Raw genomic sequence first — 25,954 nt, forward strand, 5'->3', positions numbered from 1 at the left:
CAATGACCCCAAACACACCTCCAGGCTGTGTAAGGGCTATTTGACCAAGAAGGAGAGTGATGGAGTGCTGCGGCAGATGACCTGGCCTCCACAGTCACCGGACCTGAACCCAATCGAGATGGTTTGGGGTGAGCTGGACCGCAGAGTGAAGGCAAAGGGGCCAACAAGTGCTAAACACCTCTGGGAACTCCTTCAAGACTATTGGAAAACCATTTCAGGTGACTACCTCTTGAAGCTCATGGAGAGAATGCCAAGAGTGTGCAAAGCAGTAATCAGAGCAAAGGGTGGCTATTTTGAAGAAACTAGAATATAAAACATGTTTTCAGTTATTTCACCTTTTTTTGTTAAGTACATAACTCCAACGTGTTCATTCATAGTTTTGATGCCTTCAGTGAGAATCTACAATGTAAATAGTCATGAAAATAAAGAAAATGCATTGAATGAGAAGGTGTGTCCAAACTTTTGGCCTGTACTGTATATATATATATATATATATACATACATAACAGCATAAAACTATAAAAGTATATTGCTCTGACCTTCATGTAATACATTACATACGTTACATTATTCCTCTGCAGGTACCTTAGATATGGATATGAGTGGAAACAAGGATAAGGTAAGAACCTATTTAATTCATTAGATGTTAAGGATTATTTACTTTATACTTCATTGTATGGCATCACAATTTTCTACATACTGTCTACAACATCAAAGAGAAACTGAAACACTGCTTGGCAGACTTCACCTTCAAGATAAACATAAACAGAAGTTGTCACCAGCACATTTTCTTACAGCAGGTCCACCTGTGAAACAGGACCATGAAACATCTGAGAAAGAACTCGCACATACTTTTCTTCAGAGGTTGATGATGTTAGGCTACAGAGCCAGATATATTCCTGTAAGACAGGATAGTGATGAGGTGACCCATTCAAAGTCTGTTCTAGCATTGGACACTGTTAATACAGGCGATGACTTCAGTGTTTTTTGTAGCACCACTGTAGACTTTGATCAATCAAAACAGACTCGTGCATCCAATGGATGTTCAGATGGCAGTATTTCACTGCTCAGACAGCTTTTTGAAGCAGAATATGACTACAAAGCTATCACAATGTCAGTATGCCTTACCTTTGCTTGTTCCTGACCCAGTCACAATGGATATTGAATGTCCTCTGTGGACTTTCAGACAAATAAGAAAAACATGGAAGGTAACTGAAATCAAAGATAATTCAAACATTGTCACCATGAAGAGCATGCCCATCTGCAAAGCTGAGACACCCATGGTGTCATTTCTCCGTCTGGGTTCACTATCTCTGTCTAAGTCACAACGACCATCACAGCATCTTCTCCCACAGAAACTGCCCAGGTAGCACCAAGTCTCGCCATCTGATGGATGGTGTGGCAGAGATTGCCTGGTACTGCCCTGCAGGAAAACCTAATGATGCCTTCACTGACTGCATTGCCTTCTGTAATCTTCATGGTGATGCTCTGTCAATTGAAAAACAGTGTGACATACTGACTGAGAAATCTTCAATCAATGTGGTTCTTGTACCAACTCTGGGAAGAGGGGACAAAAGTACCACAGTTATCTCAGCCTTTCTCAAGTCTCCAAAGCCTATCATATGTCTCACTGCTGATAGTGATGGTGGTGCAGTTGAGATGAAAGAGGGAAAATACAAAATGGGTCCTCGAGACAGAAGTCAGTCAGATGTGTCTGAAGAACTGAAAAAAACCATTGGAAGAATTTTGTCAGGACCACATGCATCCTTCCAGCTTGAAACCATGGCTGAAGTCTCTGGAATCAGAGTGGATGAAGATGACGTCTGCCAAAAGGGAAAATCTGCTGCAATGAAAATTGTGAAATTCCTTCAGAGGATGGATGTGTCAAAGATCAAAGATACATTCCTCCCTTGTCAAGGCCAGCTGTGGCACAAGTGGTGCAGAATAAACAAAGAACTGTATCACCTCAAAGGACACATTGAGAAGGAGAAATGTAAAAAGCAAAAGGAACTGATGCAGATACAACAAGATCAATGCACTGCTTCCTGTAGTAAACCAATGAAGTTGTTCATTGAAACCCTCTCGTCATTGCCATCAACAGATAGAGAGTATTTCCTGAAGTGGACTTAGATTTTGATTGATGCCCTCTCCACAGATGATCTGTCTTTAATTTTACAAAGCTATGATGAAAAGTGGTCTGAGGTCTTGGCTTTGAAGGAGAAACATGACAAATCTGATCTGTTAAAAAGCAAGCAAATATCAACAAAACTACAGTCTGCCACTTTTGGCTTGGAGCACATCTTTAGAGAAATGGGACAGATCTATGAAGCCCATGCATCTCTGCAGAAACAAACAACAAGGGGACAAACTGACTGGTCTAAATACCCTGAGCTGGTTGCAGAGCTGATGATATCAGGACACCAACTGGAGCTGATGGATGGTGATGCAGGTCATGTGCCTTCAACGTGGATCTCTAGTCTTTTAGATGAGGTCATCAAGAAACTGGGCGACAAGAGAGTTTTTGTTTTGTCAGTGCTGGGTGTACAAAGCAGTGGAAAATCAACAACGCTGAATGCCATGTTTGGGTTACAGTTTGCAGTGAGTGCTGGCAGGTGCACCAAGGGTGTCTTCATGCAGCTGGTCAAAGTTTCAGATGAGATCAAGAAAGACTTTCACTTTGACTACATTCTAGTGGTGGACACTGAAGGACTGCGCGCTCTTGAGTTGGAGGGTAACACCAGTCTTCACCACGACAATAAACTGGCAACATTTGTTGTTGGTCTGGGAAACATGACACTGATCAACATCTTTGGAGAGAATCCAGCTGAGATGCAAGATGTTCTGCAGATTGTTGTTCAGGCTTTCATAAGGATGACAAACGTTGAACTTTCTCCAAGTTGTGTGTTTGTCCACCAGAATGTTACAAAAATCCAGCTGCAGAGAAAAACTTGAATGGAAAAACACTGTAAAAAAAGAAAACCTTAAGAAAACTCAAATTATCAAGGCAACATGATGCAATAGATTGAGTTTTCTCAACTTTTGACTCCTGTTGTTGACTTTACTTAGGTTTAGGAAAGAGTTCTGCCAACTTGGATTTTCTTGTTCACCTAATTAAGATATTCCTGTCAGGCTAACAATGAAATTCTTGCTTCAATGCCATGCATTTCCATGTTCAATAGACACAGATTTCCTTGTTGTATAAACATACAATTCTGAGTCTAAAACTCAGCCCTTTTAAGTAAAATTTATGTTGTTTTAATGGTATTTAAGGAATGCTACATAAATAAATGACTAAATGAAATTAAGAGCACACAGCTGAAGAGTAGCTGAAACCAGGTTTATTGTTTCAAATAAACATCTCCTGGACATGAGGTAAATCTGGGCTCAATGTGCAATATACACAAAGATTAAACATTTTGTCACATAACTATACTGTTGACCGTAAACAAAAGGTCCATGACTGAATATAGTGACAAATCCCACTGGGCCTCAAGCACTAAAATCCAGAGCTTTATGTGAAATAGCTACTGACAATGCCTCAAACATACATACTGAAATCAGATGTGCAAGTGTAGCCATACAGTGATATTTTAAATGAGCACTTACCACAAAAGAATACACCAATTAAAAGCTGTGTAAACACTCACAATGAATTTGAACAGATAAAACACTGGTTATGTGCCTCCTGTAAAGTGGCAAATGACACAAATTTCAACAATCTCAGAGCCAGAGGGGACATGCATGCTTGAAATGACTGGCTGAATGGCTGTGAAACTTAACATGAGCACTAACCACAATGCACACGAACAGGTTAAACTAAGGTTAAAGTCATTTCTGGTTTCCCCATAAACATTCACAGCAAAAGCTTTGTTTTCAGAGATCTCGTGCCCTGTGAGCATCGAGAGCCAAGCTCGAAAAAGATAGTCTGGACTGCTTCAAAGGTATACCTCATCTACTTTGGATATTCAATGTTCATGGCATACAGAAGGCCAAAGAGTTATGCAAAAGCAGTTCAGAGGTCTGGTAGGTCATGCAGCACGACGGCCCCCTCCAACACAACAGCCACGTCTTGAACATTTGGTGATATGGCGGCATCATCATCTTCTACGATGGTGAGGAGCGCAACAGACACACCTCTGAGCATCCTTTGTTCATGGTCAGTGTCCTGAGGAAAAGTAACAGATGTGTGATTTAGTGCTAAGGAAAAGTGAAAGATAAAATTCATTTCTACCGATCTGAACTTTAACTTTAGTACCATGTTACAGACCCCTGCCATTCAGCTTGTGGAAGTTTTACAAAGATTTGTTAAAATTCATGACTCAACAGCAGCATCTATTTCAAAACACAATGACACTGTTACTATCACCCACCAACTTTATTGTGATGAGTTTTGGATTCTTTGAAATGGAGTTGACTGAGGTACTGACATGCAACAGCTTTCAGTGTCAGTGTATTACCTAAACTAGATGGTGGTCAACACGCTCCCAGTTTGGAGAAGCAGCCGGGTCTGCATTGATTTATTAATTAATGGATTATTTTATTCCCTGCACCACAAAGAGACCAAGCATGTGTTTGCGTGTTGCTTTCTACTCATCTTAAGAAGCATTTTCTGCCAAAGAACACCAGCAAACAAAAAGCCAGCTGTTTCAGGTTGGCTGTTGTCCCTCAGCAGAAAACGGGAGCTAAAGCCATAGAAAACTCCAACTTATGAACTTCACTGGGGGAGGTGTTTTATTTTTCATTTTGGAGGAACTCATCCTTAAAATATCTCTAAGCATAAAATGAAATCTTCCACAAAGTGTATTATGCAAAAAATGATTAGGATCAGCTATGAGATCATACTCTAAATGTGTAAGTTACATTAAGCAATATTGCTTGCATTTTTTTAAATCTATTTCCTGCAATTACTATTACTTACCAAACATGTCAGGAAAAACGTAGTTTCGTCATCCCGGACAAAAATGGGTAGGCCTCTCAGTGCTGCTGTCTTTCGGTGAGACACAATGTCAGATGTCTAAAGAGAATCCAGTGGAAAACACACAAGCATGTCAATTAGTATAGTGCTGCAGTGAATGAATGAAAAAAACAGAAATCCTGTATAGTAATGAGAGAAAAGCAAAGGTCAAACCCCCGTCACATGCTGAAGTAAAAAAGACAAAAACAATCCTGCAGACGATTTTACTTAATATTTTTACAAATTAAAAATAATGTACACCAAGCAATGTCGGTCAACATCCATTTACTGACACATCCACCAAAGCGTCTTTTTACTGCAGTCAATATCTTTCTGTGTCTCATGAGAAAAGTATATTCATGCTCTCCTAAGAATACCAGATAAAAGAGCACTTATTTTTCTACTTTTCAACTTGCCAAAATGCGGTGGACTCCTTATGGTCGGGCCGCATTGTCCTACCTCTGTGCATGACAGCTACCTCACTGAACTGCTGTGGCTCACACATGTGGTGTCCACACAGACAGTGTTGCTGCTGCAGCACTGCTACTGCCGCGCTGCAACTGCCACCCCTATCTTTCAATTTTGAGTTTGCATAGGATATTTATGTGAGTTGTAACCAGAAGCTGCTGAACCAGAAAGCAGTGTGAACTGAAAGAAATACTGTGCTTCACCCAATTTTTTCGACATTTTGCGACATATTCTACAGATAGACATCCAAATTGTAGTAAAAGGTGTTATGTTGCTGGTATGATATTGATATGATTGTCAACAGATCATTTTGCATTTTTTGCCAAGAACCACAAAAGTCACATGATAAAAAAGGGCTGAGACCATGAATCTCTGGATAAAAGAGTCACAGCAGCCGCACAGCTTGCTGCTCAAACCTGTTAACATGGGCACCATGGTTGCACGACCCCCATGCTTTCTCAGATAGACAGTGTGTCCTTGCCATTAGGCTGCTGAATGTATCAAGTGCTCATGGGTTGAAAGTCAAAATAAAGGCAGGCCATTAATCCCCAAACTTGCTTGCTTTAGAAAGCAAAAGGTGTATATATATGCACCTGTTCATCAAGCTTTTCCAGGAGGTCATCCATCTTCTGACCAAAAGCTCCCCTCCTAGCCCGGTACAGTCTCAGCAGGCGAGGCACATATTTGTCAAGAGATGCACCGAAAGTCCCCAGGAGGTCTTTGCCAGTGATCCGATGAAACTCTTCAGATACCTGAACAATACAAACAAATACAATACAACAATATAATACAAATACAAAACAATGTAATTTGATTGTAATAACTGTAACATCACCTACTCGTCAGCTGGTCACAAGCTGCAGGGTCTGCCACACTTGTCATGCACAATGTCTCATGCTTGCATCTTTTCCTGTGCACCCTTATGCATAATTATGTTCTTATGCATTTAAATTTTTACTAAGCATGGTATCTGGTAACATGAATATTGAGGGTTGACAATTCAATACAAATCAGACCATGACACAGCCATTGTTTCCAGTTAGACAGTTCCTGTAAGTGACACTCTTTAGGGTATTAAAAAACAAAAAACAAACAAGCTGGTATTAAAAATTTAGGGACTGATGGTGTAGTGGGGTGCACTGTGTTGAGGGATCTGTAGTGGTGTTTGTCAATATATCTGTTGCCCCTAACAGCAGATCCTGCATTTCTTCAATTATAGTCAAAATATAGTATAATTACTCCTGGCAAATTACACACACTGCAATGAGTATTTAAAAAAAGTGGAAAAACCTTACCTCCTCAACAGAAAACAGCGCAGGCCATCTCTCCTGGACCTCTGATACCATAGGCTGCCCTTCCACCACCTCTCTCCGCCTCAGGGAAAATGTCAGCCCCATCTTGTGCCGGATCAGTGTCATGTTCTTTTTCTTCTTCTTCATTTCGTCGACCAGAGCAACTCTTTCCTCTTCAAGAGTAGAATCATCATGGTGTTGCGGATGATCTGGGACATGATTGACCTCTCCACATTTGGGCTTTTTGAGGGTGAAAGAACTGTCATCCACATCTCCTTTTCTTTTCTTGTTTACATCTACCTCACTGCAGCCCGCCTGACGCAGCTTTGACCGGTAGTTTCCCAGTTTGTACTTGATACTTGTTTTCCATCCATCGTAGCCTGTGATGCTACCTGGCTCCTTCAGGCAGGGATACTTGAGAACCAGTGAAGAGGCAACTGATTCAAGTTCCTCTTTCTCAGGGTAGCTTTTGATCTCAAAAATTGCCTGTGCAACTTTATCCAAAATTTCCATTTTAATGTCTCTTGTCACGTCAAGTCCTTTCTTTGACTTTTCGTATGTCTCATTGCCCTTGCGCAATTTTAGCTCAACATCGTATGAGAACTTAGGGATAGGAAATGGTGAGGGCCACTCAGTGACATGCCTTAAATTGCTCTGGGTAGAATCTGTATAGCTGGAGCTGAAATAATCAGAGTGAACACCGGCTGTATCAAGAGAAGAGACTGAACCAGTGGAATGGTCACTGGATTGGTTAAGTAGAGATGAATCACAGTCCCACATAATATGCAGGACTGCACGCTCAGATGGTAATTCAGACATTGCTGTCAAGTTGCAGAGTGCATTTCCAAAATCTGGATCCTCAAATTGTAGTGAAAAATCACCTTCAAGTTCAAGTCTCTCCTTAAGCACATTAATCAGTTGGCCCACAGATTCTGGTACTTCAGGAAGCTGGATTCGCCGAGCTTCTTTGGGGGAGACAACTATCCGAAGTAACAAAGTCTGAAAAGAGCAGAGAAAAAGAGGGAAAATAAACAGTTAAACTTGATTAGAAAACATTTGACACCTATTACATAGCCTGCAAATGAGGACCTTTTTTTTTTTTTAAAGATTTATCGAAGTTTGATTTGCTAATAATTTAATCGCCAAGTGTGGAAAAATAAAGCCAAAGTCTAAAGTCATAAGAGCCAAAAGTGATTTGGGCTAAGGAAGTCATTTGAATGTCTTCCGAATCATGCATTCATAACCTTACTGAAGTAAAAGTATGTAAGTATAATGAGCAAAATGTATTGTAAGTATTTAAAGTTTAAGTACGCATTCTGCAGGACAATGTTCCTTGTCAGTGTTCTTCTATTATATCTGCTGTTTCTGGATTAAAATTACTACTGTTTATAGCTTTGTGACAGTGCGTTTTCTCCCTAATCCAAGAGGGTTTTAAATAGTTTAGCTTCAGGAGGAGGAGAATTTCCTCAACCCATAAAGGAACACTTCATCCTTCGGTTTATCACAAACATTTAAAATCAAAATCACCAAATTTGGAGATACATGGTTTTCACTGGACAGAAAGGATATGAAAAATTGTAATCTAAAAGTAACTAGTAACTACACCTGTCCAACACATGTAGTGGAGTGAAAAGCACAATATTTGCTTCAGATATTGTGGGGTAGAAGTATAAAATTGTATAGAATGGAAGTACTCAAGTATCTCCAATTTGTACACATGTACAGTATATGAGTAAATGTACTTATTTACATTCCACCACTAGATTTGAACAAACAAAAGGAAAACAATCGTAGCATGTTAGTGAAGATGGAATCAGTAAATGTATGGCATTTTTACTTGATAAATCACCAATACAATCAATTATCAAAATAATGCATCTATTTTGACTAAAATAATAAAGTTTCAGCAAATATGCGATCAAAGTTTTAGCACCACTATAATGTAAAACTTTCAATTTAATAGTAATGTTCAAATTAAATAAGATTCTTCTTCACTGAACCCTTTTTCAGTGTTAACAACATACCATTTTGAGTCTCTTTAATGGAGAAGGAATGTCCTAGTGGTCACCATCACCTTTCCACCAACTGTGTATGCTGCAAGAGGTTGGTAATCCTTCAGCACATCTGGATCCAGGAGTACAATTTCTGCAGAGTGGTGTTCAACAAGCTCAAATGACCTGAAATGTTCAATGTACCAGGAAGAGAGTCTTTTACAAATGAAGGTCACTTCCTCTGCGTTGACAAGAATGTTCACAATCTTATAGAATTCTGGGAGGCCACTGCACTGCCCAGCAGATAAAATCATGCCTGCCGCATACTGTGTTCCATGCAGGAGGATCGTTTTTGACAGAGACACACTGTCTAGATGGGGGTACTTCTTTTGTACTTCACACTTCAGTGGTGGATCCAATTCTGACACTCTGACCACTTTCACCTTTTCAATGTAAAATTTTGGCTTGAAAAGGTTGGGACTATTCAGATGGTACGCCATCATTTGCTGGTGTTTTGAGGAAAGAGTGAGCAGCACATTTTTCCAGTTGTGCATGTCATGGACCACCTTTTTAAAGAAGCTATGTTTCTGCTTCTGTGAGAACTGAAGGTTGAGCGAGTGTTTGTTTTGAAGGTACACCTTAGAAAGGGACATTGTACAGTTTCTCTGTTCTTTAAATGATGTCCAAGATGGTTCAAAAAAGTTTTTTCACTGCAAATCTCTTTAAAATCACACAATTCACATCGAAATGTTAAATTTTCGTGGATTTTCAAAGTTGTGTGTGATCTTGAGAGATGTGACCTTAATGCGCCAGGTGTTTTAAATACACATACACAGTCTGTGTGAATACAAGGCCAGTATGCGCCTTTACCGTGATGAAGGCGACAATGTTTTAAAAGAGTCTCTTGACAGGAGCTGGCAAACTTGCAAAACTTGCACTGCATGCAATTCACCCCTGAAACACAAAAGACACATATAGGACATATTCAGTTTTGCTTAAATCATTTTTGCTGCAGACCCTGTAATAAATGACACAATACAGCTCTATTTCATCAACAGGGTCCCCCCAGGATTTTTCCACTCAAATTTAAGACTTTTTAAGACCTTTTTAAGACCACAACCAATGAAATTTAAGACCAACCTCACACCTATTCTGGCATACATTTATGAAATAATGCAAAAAAAATCGGTCAGAATAACTAAGAATAACAGCATAACACAGGGACAAATAACAATCACTTATTTTAATAAACAATACAGTGTGTGTGTGTGCGTGCGCACGCCTGTGTGCAAAAGTATTACAAATGGACTTACTCTGAAATGTTTTAGCAGGTCCACCACCGTAGCATGGCCCATGAACTCAGAGCCAAAATATCTTGAGTGGACGCGGTCACCAACCCAGTAGCGCAGATGAATGTCCAGCTGTTTAGTTTTCGTACTTTTGTTTAGATTTTCGTCAAGCATGACCACAAATCCAGACGCCTTATTGACCTGCTCGGTCAGTTGTTTGGTGATGAAAGGGGCCAGACCAAACTTATATAGGCAGTCTTGTTGCTCCCACATGTGAAAGTAGCCGTGATCTCTGAGTCAGGGAACATGACTTTGAAGAGCTCGCTTATATTTTCATTTGACGTATACGAGTGGTGGTCCGATATTGTCTTTAGTGTCCACGTCACCTCTGCTTTAAGTGTTGGCGTCGAGCCACAAAGAGCTCGTATGTTACCTGGCTGTGTGGGCTCGGTGCTGCTGGCAGCCGAGGTGACTGCTGAGGTTAGCGTCAGGTTTGCCGCACAGAACTGGGATATGGGTGCCCGCCTCCGTGTAGCTGCTGAGCATTCTAAATGTTTAGCACTCTTCATGTGCGACTCCAAGACCTATGTCCCATTGTGCCAAGCTTGAATTTTTTAAAGGCACAGGCTGCACTGAGCCTCCCACTCATTCCCTGGTACAGCCTGAATCCAGTCATATTTTGAGTCACTTAGCCACAATGGATTAAATCTGCACTTGCCCATCCCAAAGCTGCTGCGGGAGCAACAACCTCGGTGGGTCAGCGGCTGACTGTGCACGCTCCAACGTAATGCTGCGTTCTAGAAAACTCGGAAATCAGGATCTTCCAACCTCCTAGTTGAAACAGTGCATTGGAACGCCACCTCATGTTGGAGATCGATAAAGTCGCAGAAAAAAATCATTTTACAACCCAACGTTCCAAGATTTTTTTTTGTTAGTTTACTTAGTATACAGTTATGTTGAGCTGTATCATGCAGATAAGAAAGGGAAAAATTAAGACCTTTGAGAATGAAATTTAAGACTTGTAAACAAAATTTAAGACCTTTTCAAGGCCTTAATTTACGGTTATCAAATTTAAGACTTTTTCAAGTTTTTAAGACCCAATATACTGCTGCGGACAGGGTCAGCAGCAAAACATACTTTAAACACCACAAAAAAAGATAAAGTGGTGAAAATATTCTAAATATAACATACACTTACATACACTCTGTGCTGGTACTCCTCTCTACTTCTCCAAACTGGGTCCTGCTGACCACCATCTACTGTAGGTAATGCACTGACTATGGATAAGTATCTCATACACTTAAAATAATCCTGATTTTAAAACCTGAAAATGTTGATGGGTCAGACATTTTCAGCAGTGAGCAACCAATTGAAAACAATAAAATACAAACAATAAAAAAAGACCTATCAATGCACAGAAGCATATTTAGTGGCATAAACTGTAACTAATAACACACTAGCTCTCTACCTGCATCTCCTTCTGTCCCCTCTTTTCTCCACACACATACACACATGCACACACCTCATCTCTCACCCCCTGACGTTTCCCTTATGGGTCAGATACACAAGATATAGTTTTAGTCTATAGCAGCAAGTCATGTTTACAACAATAAAGTCACTACATAAACTCAATAATATCTCACTGGAAACAAATCTAACATGTCAATAAAATAAATATTCCTCCTGACGTCACAATACTGAGTGAATAAAGTCGCATTATCTCAGCATGAAGACAAACATCAGTATCAGTCATTCATCCTGCTCTCTGTCCCTCCTCTACTGAGGACACTCACTGTCTGCAGGTCGGCTGCCTCAGGTACATGTTCAGATAAAGTGTTAGCCTACATACAGACAGCTTTCATTTTAGTTTGTCTTTAACACTTTGCTGTTTGCCTCGTGAGTGTTGTGCTTGTGTTGACCGCGATCATAAATCATATTAGCGGCGAATGAGAGACTATGGACAGAGCACAGTTTGTGTGTGTGTGTGTGTGTGTGTGTGTGTGTGTGTGTGTGTGTGCTGTGAGGAGGTCAGCCCTGACATGCAGAGAGCGGGAGAGAGGCTGCTTCATGATGATACAAGAAAACTTAACTTTAAAATGTAACGTTAACGCCGATAACGGCGGAGCTTAGTATCACGGTCTTGATTAAATTTGCCTCGCGCTGTTCAATACCGGGTCTCGGTACCAATCCTGCCCGGGCCACTCAGAGGTTGCTTCTGTGCTGCATGTGGCCTGCGAGCCGCTAATAGAATAGGCCGGCTGTATTGAAAGCAGAGTCGCTGCACAACATATGCTCCCACACCCCAAAAAAATAGTTTTCGGCGCACATGTGGATCATTTCTCTCCCCTAACAAATCCTTTTAACAGTATTGTGTAACAGAATTATCTTTGGAGGTAACTGTGTGTAACGTTACAACGCCAACACCATACCAACTTAGCTAACAAGGCAAAACTTTGGTAATTGAACGACTTGAATCAAACTTTCAGTTGAAATACCACAGCACACGGTTACATTTCTTATCTAGTTGCAAAAAAAACCACACTTACCTGTGAAGGCTTAATAGCTGCCAAATATTTCCAAGTCCGAAACTCCTGCTGCACTGTCCAGTGTCCTGTCACAAAATGTCCGACCAACCGCCCCGTCCTCAGACATCAGACCACGTTCAAATGCGGAAACCCCGTAGTCAACGCGTGCAACGTCAGTCTACAGGGTTTACTTCAAGGAAAATAGGACTGCAGTGACTGCAACTCCATACCCTTTTTTATACTGACTTGAAAATATTTATTAGGGCAAAATGGAGAGAAGTCTGCTGGACAGACAAGTTTTTGTCAGTTACAGATGGCAAAGCTTTAATTCTGAGTCAGAATAATTCGAAAACTTTAGTGAGATGAACAATTGCTAGTTATCGTTTTTACAGTGAAGACAGCTGCAAGAAAAACTGGACAAGATGGCCCAACTAGCAGCCAGCATTAGCCGGGAGGCTAACCGAGGCACCACCAGCACTAGCCGGGAGGCTAACCGAGACACCACCAGCATTAGCCGGGAGGCTAACCAAGACACCACCAGCAACTGCGGCCCCCCAGCGACCAAAGGTAAAACCCAGGAACCCTATTTTAAAAAGGCATCGTTCCACAAAACTGTTTCAAACCCTTAATCAAGCTAAAGCAGTTTGGGATCCCAAACACAAACCAAAGGGACTCTTGTGCAGTCACCTAAACATCAGAAGCCTCTGTAACAAATGTGAACAATTGGAGCACATCTTACATGAGTCAAATCTCGACTGTTTAGCAATCTCTGAATCATGGTTAAAAACCCAGTCCCCTGAAGCTCTTGTATCTATGCCAGGTTACAATGTGTTCAGGAAAGACAGGTTGAAAGGTAAAGGAGGAGGGGTACTGCTTTATGTAAAAAACAGTCTTACATGTAGAGAGATTGTTTGGTCAACTGCTTTCAATTTTGATTGTGTCGGTTTTGAAATCACTCTCTCTAAAGAAATGTCCTTCTCCCTGATTTGCATCTATCGGCAACCTACTGCTAAGGTAGATTTCTATGATCAGTTAAAACTCTTGCTAAATTCATGTGATTCAAACAGAGAGAAAATAATTGTAGGTGATTTCAACATAAATTGGGATGATAAACAAAGCAGAAAGAATCTTAAGCAAATTATGGATGCTCACAATTTAACACAACTTGTTGAAAAACCTACTAGAGTGACAAACACCTCACAAACCAGAATTGACCTCTTATTCACAAATAACAGAGACAGAATAAGTAAAATTCATAACATTCTAACCGGTATCTCAGATCATAACTTTATTTTGTTCTCGAGGAAACTAAGGAAAAATCGCTCTCTGAACACTTCCAAAACAACGTCCCCTCCCAACGATTACATCCCCAAACACATGCAACAGCACTTTGGGGATGAAATAAAAAGGACAGTTTGGCAAGTGATCCTCTCCTCTAAAAATACAGAGGAAAACTGCAGGTTGTTTTTAGATAAGATCTCTGAGATAAAATCTGCTTTCTGCAGAAGGGGGCGAAAGAGAGCAAAAAACACAAATCAACTTCCTTGGTTAGACTCAAATTGTAGAGCTATGATGAAGAAAAGAGACTCACTCCTCAAGCAGAGTCTCAAGTCTGGGCTGCTTGTTGACAGACAGAAATTTATCCATGCACGTAACAAGGTAACACAGCTACTAAGAAGGACCAAAGCTATTTTTTTTATGAATGCTATTGAAGGGGCCAAAGGGAATGGCAGGAAAGCCTGGCAATTATCAAATAATAATAAATAGTTAAAGAAAACAAAGAGGCGAGCACTACTCTAGCACTGAAAATTGGCAATATCCTGGTCAATGACTCTGCAGTATTGGCCCAAACTTTTAACCAATATTTCCTAGACAGTGTAAAAGACATAACAAAGCTCTTTGCCCCCTCCACTGTTCTTCCCAGACCAATCATAAATGACCATCCTGTCTTTAAATTAAAGCAAATCACTGAACTTGAGGTGAAGAAGATTATTTCTGCTCTGAAATGTTCCAAGGCCAAGGATATATCTGACTTGGACACCGACTTCATCAAAACATACTCTGATGCACTGATAAAACCGATAACTATCTTAGTAAATCAGTCAATCACCTCAAGGGAAGTACCACCATCCTGGAAGATAGCCACGGTGATGCCCGTTTTTAAATCAGGGGACAAAACATCAGTTGCCAACTATTGTCCAATCAGTATTCTCCCGGTGTTATCTAAAGTGCTTGAAAAATGGGTATCGAAACTACTAATTGAACATCTAGATAAGGGATTTAACCCACTCCACCTGATGCAATTTGGTTTTCGTCCCCACCATTCCACTGAGTCAGCTAACTGTGTGTTTTTAGAAAAGGTAAAATGTATGTTGGATAAAACATCGCATGTGGGTGCTGTGTTCCTAGACCTCAGAAAGGCATTTGACACAGTAGACCACCAAGTCCTCCTGAGAAAACTAACATATTTTAACTTTTCAGCTGAAACAATGGAATGGTTTGAGTCATATCTGTTGAACAGGGAACAGTGTGTCATGGTAAATGGAGTAAAATCCCCCTTTCTTAAAAACACAGTTGGTGTCCCACAAGGATCGATCCTTGGACCCTTGCTATTTTCACTGTACATTAATGATTTGCCTAATGTATGTACTGATTTTAATGCACAAATGTACGCAGACGACGTGGTCATTTTTACTTATGGAAATGACGCAAAAGACATCTCTCTAAGGCTCACGGATGCGCTGCACAACATACAACATTGGCTGAAAAACACCTGCCTGCTGTTAAACACAAAAAAAACAGTGTGCATGATGTTCAGCAAACGCCCTACTGACATCAAAAGGTCCAATGTGTTTCTTGACGGGGAGGAATTAGAGCTGGTCTCCCACTTCACATACCTCGGAGTCGTCTTGGACTCAAACCTGACTTTCAAGAAACACATTAAAAAAGTCAGAAACACAGTAAACTTTAATCTATTAAATTTTAGACAAATTCGGCCCTTCTTAACAGATGATGCAGCTAAAACCTATCTTTTCAGCCTGATTCTCTCTCATATTGACTACTGCTTCACAAACTGGGCGTTTGCAAGCACCTCAACTTTAAAACCCATAGAGCAGATGTATAACAGAGCAGTAAAGATATTTGACCGGAAACCAAACTCCCATCATCACTGTAAGGTCCTGGAAAAGCACAAATTTCTAGACTTTGAAAATTTAAAAGTATTCAAAAATGCCTGTTTCATATACAAATGTTTACACGGACCAGCACCAGCTCCTGTCAAAGAGTTCATCCATAAAAAAAGACTCACAGGACATGGTACTAGGTCAGGCACAAGAGGTGACTGTGAAATTACACACAGAAGAACCACCTTTGGTCAGAATGTTCTATCCATAAAAGGTGGGCAAAGCTGGAATAACCTCCCAGTCATTATCAGAGAGAGCACCACTCTTAGCACTTTCAAGGGGAAGCTGAAAGCATGGTTACTAGAAAATCAAACATGCGACCACCTGTAACCTGTAATGCAATGCAATTGTTGGGTCATCATCAGAGTTTCTTTCTTTTTACGTTACATGTATACAAAAATTACACAATACTTTTGTGTATGATTTTTTCTCATCAGTAGTGTTTGCATAATACATTTATGTATCACATTTAGTGCAATAATTACACGCTTCTGCATGTGCAACTGAGTGTACTGGGCCTCGTGCAATACAAACTGGCACTTTAAACTGATGTGCACTTTAGGGCTTTGTGCAATTTCATCTGGCACCTTAGGGCATTGTGCAATTTCATCTGGCACTCATGCACTTTAGCACTTTACCCAGCACCTATGCACTTTACTCTTCAAAACGAAACTCTTATGGTCTCCCTACCTGTGGGCTAGCTCTCCACCCACAGTCAATCTGTATTGCAATTTATCTGTCTGTCTGTATATTATGGTTTGTGTTTTTCAATGTGTTTTTCACTGTTAGTGCTTGTTTTATTGCTACTGCTCCTTTTTTCTTACTGTGAAATGTTGTACTGTCTTAATTTGTTTTTATGTTAATGGGACTACGGATGGAAATTAGTGTCAAGCTACAATCCGGCATCTTTACATGTTTTAACATGTTCATCAATGTGCACTGTCCCATTCAAATAAACAAATAAATAAATAAAATAAATAGGAGGTTTGTAATGCTGAGTGCTTCAGTGACATCATTGCATTTGATGTGCAAAAGACATGAAATACTTTGCCCAACTATGGGAGGGAAGTCCACCTATGGCTCCTCCAAATCCAGGTTATAGTGAGAGCGTCCAAGAGCTGAAGAAGTTCATCCTCTCCAAAGCTTCACAGTCAGCTGGAATTACTCTCTCACAGTTCAAAAGTAAAATTCAGGACCTGTGGAATGCCCTGATGAATGAAAACTTTATTTTCAGTTTCAAAAACACACTTGAAATTGCAGTGTACAGAAAACTTGAGGAGCGGCAAATGAACTGGACCTGGGCCCTGAGGAGCAACATGTTGACTATTGAGAATGGGCTTCATACTAGAATTGAAAATGGAAAAGTTGACAAGGTTGAGCTCAGTTATCTACATGAGGAAATGAAGATAACCTATGAAAAAATCAAAAAAGCAATGACAACATACTTTGATGATGACAGAGACAAAGAAATATTGGTTCAGTGGCGAAGACGATTTGAAAGCAAAATCAAGGAGTTTCATGACGACCAAGTGAGAGGAGTCAAAAAAAAAACTGGATGAAGTGATTGAGCAGAAAAATGCTTGTAAAAAGCTTGATGATAAGAAGACAAAGTTTGAGAACAAGCTGCTACAAAAGAGCAAAGCGGTCGCTCATCAGTTAAAGGACAAGGCAAAAGATGAAGAGGAACTTAAAAAACAGTTCAATTCTGTTTGGAGTGGCTGGGTCAGTGAACTAACTGCAGGTACAAAACCTATTGAGGATATCAGCTATGAAGAAGATCTGACTATTATCCTTCAGGAGCTTGGTTTTGAATGGTCTCATAACCGAATCTGAAAGCAGTGGCAGCTACAAAAAAAATATCAGAGCTGGGTGATTACACTCATGTGTGTCTCAGCAAGGACCAAGATTTCTGCAACACAGGCCAACAATCCCAAGATGATAAAAGGGAAAACAAAAGCACTGAAGGACAAGGAAGACTTTTAACAATGTGGGCATCATTTAAAAAAATATTCAGACTTAGGAGGTCAACAGAACAGAATGAAGAACATCAAGGAGAACTTCAAGGAGTTCTTACATCAAGGAATCCTTTAGTATGTGAAGAACAGCAACTGATCAGATCCTTCATTGACAGCATTGAAAAACAGTCCCTTGATGCAATCAAGGGCAAACCTGTTGCTACAAGAGGCTACAGTCCAATTTACTTGCAAGAAGTGGCCAACAATGTCAAAGAAAAGGTGAAAGAGTTTGAATCAACGAGGAAATATGCTGTGAAGAAGGAGTTTACTGTTGATCGTTTACTGTATGTGTTTGACAAGGCAGGGAGATGGCTTTCAGAGTCCCATAAGGAATTCAAAATGAACAACGATACAGTCACTTGTGTAGAAAGCAAGAAAATGCAATATTACAACATTTTCAGCAGCTTCTGCAGAGGAAGCTCATCTGCTGTTGTGTTTGGAGAACTGATCTGTGAGAAACTGAAGAGTTCCACTGTTGAAGCCGTCTGTAACAAGACTGCCATTGATCTTGCTGATGAGATGAAGTGCAGTTTCCCAGCATTCAGTGGGAACAGGTTGAACTTGGAGAAACACGCACTGAAGTCACTGGCTGAGAAAGAGGACTTTGGTGGTTTTATCACCTACATCCAACACCCAAGGAACCAAGCAAAGACGTTTATAAGAAAGGAAGTACAGAAATACATCCTCACAGACAACAAATATAAAGCACGGTGCATACTCAAGAAAAATGTTGAAGACATCAATAAGCTTGTGAGTCAAGCTTTATTTGCTGCAACAGAGAAAGTGAAAACCCAGAGAGGAGACTCAGACATGTGGTTAAAGGAATTTTCCAGTTTGCTAAAAGATGAGCTGACATTTGACGCAATTTGTTGTCAAAACTTCAGTGACATTAACAATTTTGACTTTCTTACAGAAAAGATAGAGAAAGGCCTTGTATCAGTTATGAAGGAAGTGGGCAGCCTCTCACTGGATAAGATGGAGGAATTCAGGATGAAGCCTGATCAAATCCTCATTGATCAGCTGTGTAACTGCTGCTGGGCAAAGTGTCCATTCTGTGCAGCTGTTTGTACCAACACGCTAGAAAATCACAGTCCTGACAAACATAGTGTGCCTTTTCATCGGCCCTCTGGGATTAAAGGATGGCATGTTCGAGGCACAGTGGAACTGGACATCAACTTCTGCACACCATTAGTTGCAAGTGATCAACGTTTCTACCCCCATTATGATTCAAAAAAGACTATTCCTTACAAACAGTATCAACATGCTGGGAAGAAGTATGCAACATTGCAAATTACTTCTGATGAGTCTAAGATGATATACTGGAAATGGTTTGTATGTCGATTTCAACAGCAACTGGAAGACCGCTATGACTTAAAATTCCAGGGCAGGGGAGAAATTCCTCCTGAGTGGAGAGGCCACAGTAAACAAGAAGCTATTGAAAGTCTGGATGAAATGTACAATCTGTGACTGAGCCAGAAACAACCAAACTCTACTCAGAGTAGCAGAAGGCCAAAGTGTCTTTAACTATTCAACAGAATTAGGAGCTTTTAATTTGATTAAAGGGCCAGTGTGTAATATTTGGCATGGTTTATTGTCAAATCTGAATCTGAGTGTATAATCGCTATAAAAGAAAATTCGTTTGGTTTTTGTAGCCTTATAATTATGCTTTTATTTATATATATAGCAAGGGCCTTGCTTTAGAGAGGTCGCCATCTTGCGCCGCCATGTATGTACGGCAGACCGAGCGGACAATCCAGCCAGCCAGAGAACGCGTTTCGCGTGTATAAATAAACCAACGAAGACAGCGGAAGGAAGGAAGAAGGAGGAGGAAACAGCAGAGTGTTAGTAGTTCCTCGACAGAGAGTAGTGAAAAGTTGTTTTAGTTATAAAGTTTGTGAATGGACCACACTTACCACGCAACAGGAGAGAATGAACCCGAACCGTCATCAGCGAGGAAAAGAAGACGCAACTTCACTCCTTGTGATGCACTCTCTGCTGTGCTTTTCCTCCTGATGATATATCTCCCCAACGATGGCAGCAGTAGCACCGAATCCCATTCTGTGCAGCAAAATGGGAGCGGAGGATTCAGCCTCTCTTCTGGCCCGCTCAGCATCCAACACATGGAGTTACTCATCTGTATGCTCCGCCTCAAACAGGTATGGCTCTGGGTCTGTGTCCGCTACAAGAAACTCTTCAAAATCGCGTTCAAAGTCGTCCATTGCAGCTACTATAGTCCGGAGATATTGCTAGTCTAAATAAACAGCTGAGCTCTGTTTACCGGCTATGCTGTCAGTCAGTGTGCGGGCTGGAGATTGGTGGAGCAGAGAGGGGAGGGGGTACCCGCTAGGTATTGTAAACGAGTATGTGTGTATGAAGTGTGTGTGTTACGAGTCAGAGTTTGGGACGGAGTCTTTTACCCCCTGGAGTGTTACCGGAGTTTTTGGAGTGCTCAAATGAATGGGCCTTTTTCCCGAACGCTACTCTGGTCTCCTGCTTGTGAGGGATTCATTACAATATCGTAACATGGTTTAGATTTCTAAATAAACATTCACCTCGTCGCTAGATAGACCTACTCCTGAAAAACTCGTGTCTGCGCAAGGCTTTTTGTCCCTACGAGGCCACCGTCATTTACCCGATGGGAGGGGTGAGAGAGTGAGCCCTGCAATCTAGAATTTGACCACTGATGTCACTGTTTTCAACCCTTTTTACACACTGGCCCTTTAAAGGAGTGCAACAATAGCAATAATGACAATGGAGTCTTTTCCAAAATGATTGAAACAGCACCTGTTCATAATCTGATCAATATGTATGTTAATGCTTTTTAATGTATAACAGTAGAAAGGATTCCTGAAAATATCTTTAAGCAAATGAGAACACAATGTATGTTTAATTACAATTAAATGATGATTGTAAAAAGTTCAGAATTAGTCATAGGTTTTTTTTTTCCATCAAAAATGTTTTTTCTTATTTTTTTTCATGATGATTAAGATGCATTTAACATGTACTTATTTTAAGGAAAAATATTCAAGTAAATGAAAGAGTTTTTATAGTTGTCATATATTGTGGACATAATGTCATTACCTTAAAATCAGAAATGTAAGTTATGATTTGACTTTTGTTTTTACTACTTTTTACTTTTACATGAAAATCTCATCAAACAGACATGACATGAAACTGATCTAATTGCATGCGTTTCTAAAAAAGCAAAAAAAAAATGATCAGGGCGTAAATGTGCTATTCATTCAAAGATGTGTATGTTTCTATCATTACAAGACGCATGACATTTTCTTCTGACAGTTGTTCAATGTTTAAAGAGCAAACAAAGGTGTAGGCTGTTGAGCTGAGACATTTATAATTCCAATCTCATTAAAAGGCATCATAGCAGGTGACACAAGGTTTTTTAGTTTTGATAAAAGTTGTTAATAAAAATCTCTGTGATTGCATTTTTTTAAACATTTTTTGAGGGATTTAAAAGAATTGTGAGAATTGTAACAACTGATATGTAGGATGAGTCCTAAGATGGATGTTCTGCTTGAACTAATGAAGTGCTGTTGATTATGGAAAAGGCATGAAACTTGTATTTAAGACTTGTTGAAACGGAAAAAAGGGAAACAGTTTTTAGAAGTTGACATATTGTGCAAAAAAAACCCCAACTATTTTTACATTATTTTGTTTACCTTTCTCTATCTGTTGCCCATCTGAAAATATTTTTTACACAAATATTTTCATCTTCATATATTTTTAATTTTGTATTTTTCCTTAAAGTCATATGTTTGTTTGTTTTTTAAAGAATATGATAAATGATGCTTTGTACTTTTTCAAGTATTTGGAGTATACAATTCTACACTTTTGATTTTCTTTCTTTTTTTGTTGTTATTTTTGTTTATTTTTTATATTTACTTTTGTTGTTTGTTTAATGTGGCTCCTGTCATTGATATATTGATATCCATAATTACTAATAGAAATATCAACCTTTGTGAAAACAAAATTGGAATGGAATGTTTTTTTTCTGTAATAAATAGACCATTCACACAATTATTTGAGTTCAAGCCTCTTTTGTTAATATCTGGTCTGTTGAACCTGGTCTTTTCAAAAAGCTAATTAATAATTAGCTTCATGATGGCCAGATTAATTTTGACACAGTTTTAAAATATGTCTTGGACCTGCCACATATTAACTTAAGTACATTCCATTTTAATAACCCCAAATGGTATCAAAGTTGTCAAATACTTTTAGAATTAGTTTTGATTTTCGACATTTTAATCTCATCTTTATCAAAGAATGAACATTTTAGTGTAGCTTAAGTCAATAAAAACACTTGACATTTTAGTAATCAAAAGATTTGTTGGCAGAATTGTTTTACATCTAACTGTAGTTTTAGTAAAGACCAAGAGTGAGCATTTTAATCAAACTTCACAAAACTGCTTTCAAATATAATTTCAAATATAATTTCATTTTAGAAGACTATGTGCTTAAGGATACAGCTTTGCAGAGACGGTGTCTGGTCTGATGCTATTAAACTATGATTTGTATATTTATCGTTGAACAAACATGACTCAGCAAATGAGGCCCTAGGATGACTTGGCAACAGACTCCACTTATTCTAAAAATAAACAACAATGACCAGATCTATCATTTTCAGGCCTTCGTGATAATATTGTGCCTGATCGTGTTACAAAAAGTTCTGTTCATAAGTGTTATCATAGTCTGTGCACTACCTATCATAACTTCTTAAAGAATATATTTATAATGTTTTTGCACATAACACAAAGCTAAAAAGGCAGCCAGCTACTGTCCAGAATATGGAGCAACAATGTTGATAATACCTGACTTCAAATGTGTGTATATTTAATATTGTTCATGCTTCAGTACGGATATACATCACTAACACTCCACAGTAAACAAACTTTTCTTAAAAAAGAGATCTTCCAGTTTAGTGGGGCTACTGAGTTTTAGGTTTTTCTTAACCTCCATATGCATTTTTGTCACAATTTTCTCACAAGTTTTTTAAGATTATCTGTACAGCATACATACCCCTCTGTCCATAGATCCTTCATGTGTATATTGAAACTGTTTTCTGTATTAGTGTATGTGCCCCAGCTGCAGTGGTCATTTTTAATAGCCTATTGTATACTGAACATCTGCCAAAAACCTGCAGAACCTCAGCTAACATGGATGTCACCCAATTTTGCAACACCTATTTAAAAAAAGAGGAAATCTAAAACAAAAGAAGAGGAAGAACTTCAACTTTTTAAATGTCGAATCGCTCAATCTGAACATCTATTGTAAAAAAGAACAAAACATCTAAATGTACTGCAACAGGTTTAGAAAGGTTGAATATGTTATTTGATTATTCTCCAATTCTCTCTTTGTAAAGTAAATGTAAAGATCAGCAAATGGTGTTGTGGTCAAAACTTGATATAAATCAACAAAATCACATTATTCTAAGTAAACAAACGTACTGTGAGCAAAATCAAAAACAAAGCGAAAACAGCTTGGTGTATTACTGTAAAATAAAGAGGAACAACACCTAGATAGATAATTCCAATATGTTATTTCCATGGCCTAAGACAGTTCAATCTTTATTTGTGATCATGAGCGACTCTCTTAAAACCAGAAACCAGAGAAGTTAGTCTCAAACCTGTGATGTCATCAGTATAAAGTCTAGAGCTGCTCCATACACAATAAATATGAGCCTGATTTTGTGGACACACAGAATGTTTGTTTTCATTTTTATATCCAAATGAGCTTTACTCTATAGTAGCGTCCTCAGTTCTGAAACAGAAAATGTACCCATGCACTCAGAACATTCCCCTGGGTGCTTCTAGTGTCATATCATCTTTCCTTATGCATTGTCTATGGAGCAGCTCCAGACTTTAAACACTATGACATCATGAATTTGAGTTTTAGCATTGTAGTATTTGAATTTGTAAGAGAGTTGTTCTTGTAGTTAAATCTTTTGGACTGTTTCAGATCTTATGAATGACATGTATGAATTTTGTAAATGGGTATAGTTCCTCTTTAAAGGGAATATGCAGGTTATTGTTCAAATAACTATAAGAGAGAAAAAGAAATAATAATACAGCAGGTTTAAACAAACACACAAAAAGAGAGAGAAAGAAATCATTGGTTGGTGTGGTTTACTAAGGGAGGGATCAAGTATGTCTTTTTTTTTTAAAATAAAATTATGAAGTTGTTGCATTCAGTTTGTTTAATCTGGCTATATTTACATGCTGTGTCAATACTGCCTTTACTGTAAACACTGTGTGTGGTCTGGCTGCTTAAATGAAACATAAATTGAACTGAATAAAAATCTTGCTGACATCATATAATTGATTTGAATCATTCAGAAAATGAGCTTTGAAGATTTGCTTGATGCAAATGATCTGACTATATCAACTCAGCATGTGTACGGATCAACTCACCGGAAGAAAATGCACAGATGGTCAAATTAAGTACCATTATGCATTATGGCTGAAGATTTTTATCAATCAAATAAAGAACTTTAAAAATTCTACAACATAATTTGGATGACAACGTTGGTAAGAATTAACCTTTATTCAGCCCAGTACAAAATCTGCCTCAAAGGTATTGAAGGTTTTTTCTCTGAAGGGTACTTAGGTGGAAAGCGTTCAGAGGGACAGGGAAAAAGAAGCATTGAAGAAGAAAATAAAAGCCTACAAAAATATGTGTGGATTGTTTCCAAATAAACTTGTTTGTGGTTTACTGCATGACTGTTGATAGCCAATCACAGGCTGACACTGTGTTATTCACTCAGCAGAGTGTCTACTGGACAATAAAAAAAGGTCTTGATGAAATGTGGTTGTTGTGTCACTTTTTACGCAGTGAGCCCTGTGGTGAGCATGTTGACCAATGAAAGGCTCTTTTAGTATAATAAGCTGTCATTCTCTCAGATAGTATGTAACCATCTCAATTCAAACAATGTTCAGACTGTGAAGGCCTTTGAGTATACTAAAAGGTTGTAGACTCAGCAGGTTTGAAACGTTTAAGAACTGACTCTTTGACCACTTGGGGACAGCAGATATCAGACTGTGTGAAAACTCACATATTATAAAGTTCAGATGGTACACTGATATATAAGAGGAGCTTTAAGAGTGACAAAAGAAAATGGAGAAAGTACAAAATGTGTTTTGCTTTTAGTTAAACATCACTACCACAGCTTTTAACATCTTTTTCACAAAACCAGCTACAGAAAATGGTTTCATAACTTGCATTAACGGTTCTACAGCTTTGCACATAATTAGTAAAAGAGTATGCATTTAAATTCCCCTCATAACAGGTAAGGCCCATTACAAATGCCATGAGAGACAGTGGTACATAATGAACAGTTCACACTTTAAATTATGGGGTTGTAGAAAGCTTTGGAAATGACTTGTAAACATATGCAGATCATTTGTAACAGGTATGGCAGATCTACCAATGATGTGTCACACATTTACATGTGATGAATTGTTTAAACTCTATAAATGAATCAGCCGTACTTTCACTCATCATTTAGAACAGATGAGGAACACTCATGAAATAGTTATGATTGCAAATTGCCCATTTTTAGTCTGCACTGCAGTGCTTGCAATTGCCTCTGTAGGCTTTGGGAGGCTGTTTTGGACTAATAAATTCTTGTATGTGTTAAATATCAGTGGATCTCCTGTAACATACTTGCCGGTTTTATAAGCAAGCAAGGGGGAAAATCAATCAATCAATTTTATTTATAAAGCCCAATATCACAAATAACAATTTGCCTCAGATGGCTTTACAGCATACGACATCCCTCTGTCCTTTGGACCCTCACAGCGGATAAGGAAAAAAGGAAAAAGAGCTCTATTATTTTCACTTTTAATTTTGTTGTTGCTAATTTAAAACATTAATGCAGAATATCAAGAGATAGAGCTGTCCTCTGTAAACAAAGAAAGAAAGAATCATTCTTTATAAAATCAAAATCAAATCATTATAGAGTCTAGTACGGAGCAGGGATGATTCTAGGATCAGAGGTTTAGGGGTGCTGAGCACCCAGAGAGCTGCCCGGCCAAGCAAGATAAATTTCACTGTTTTGTACATTTTAACACAATTTCATTCCCACATTTGTGAAAGAAAAGCACAACACTTTTTGGGAAAGTCTGTGACTAAACCATCAAATCTGATAAAGGTTATTTAAATGCTGAGCCACAGCAAAAGAGGAATGGATTGGAATCATCAAAGAAACATATCGTAACCCTAATT

At 39.0% G+C, this 25,954-nt stretch overlaps 1 protein-coding gene and 1 pseudogene across 1 annotated transcript; both read left to right on the forward strand.

Annotated features, from left to right (window-relative positions):
• The first annotated feature begins 971 nt into the window (after positions 1-971).
• LOC117268707 (interferon-induced very large GTPase 1-like) lies at positions 972-2,979 on the forward strand. Its single transcript, XM_078161058.1, is given in 2 exon segments — positions 972-1,324; positions 1,326-2,979. Coding segments are annotated over 2 exon segments (1,980 nt in total). The 3' UTR covers positions 2,953-2,979.
• Positions 2,980-12,941: 9,962 nt separating this feature from the next.
• Positions 12,942-21,538, forward strand: LOC117268708 (interferon-induced very large GTPase 1-like; annotated as a pseudogene).
• The last annotated feature ends 4,416 nt before the right edge of the window (positions 21,539-25,954 follow it).

The sequence above is a fragment of the Epinephelus lanceolatus genome, chromosome 18 (genome assembly GCF_041903045.1).
Source record: "Epinephelus lanceolatus isolate andai-2023 chromosome 18, ASM4190304v1, whole genome shotgun sequence".
NCBI lineage: Eukaryota > Metazoa > Chordata > Actinopteri > Perciformes > Serranidae > Epinephelus > Epinephelus lanceolatus.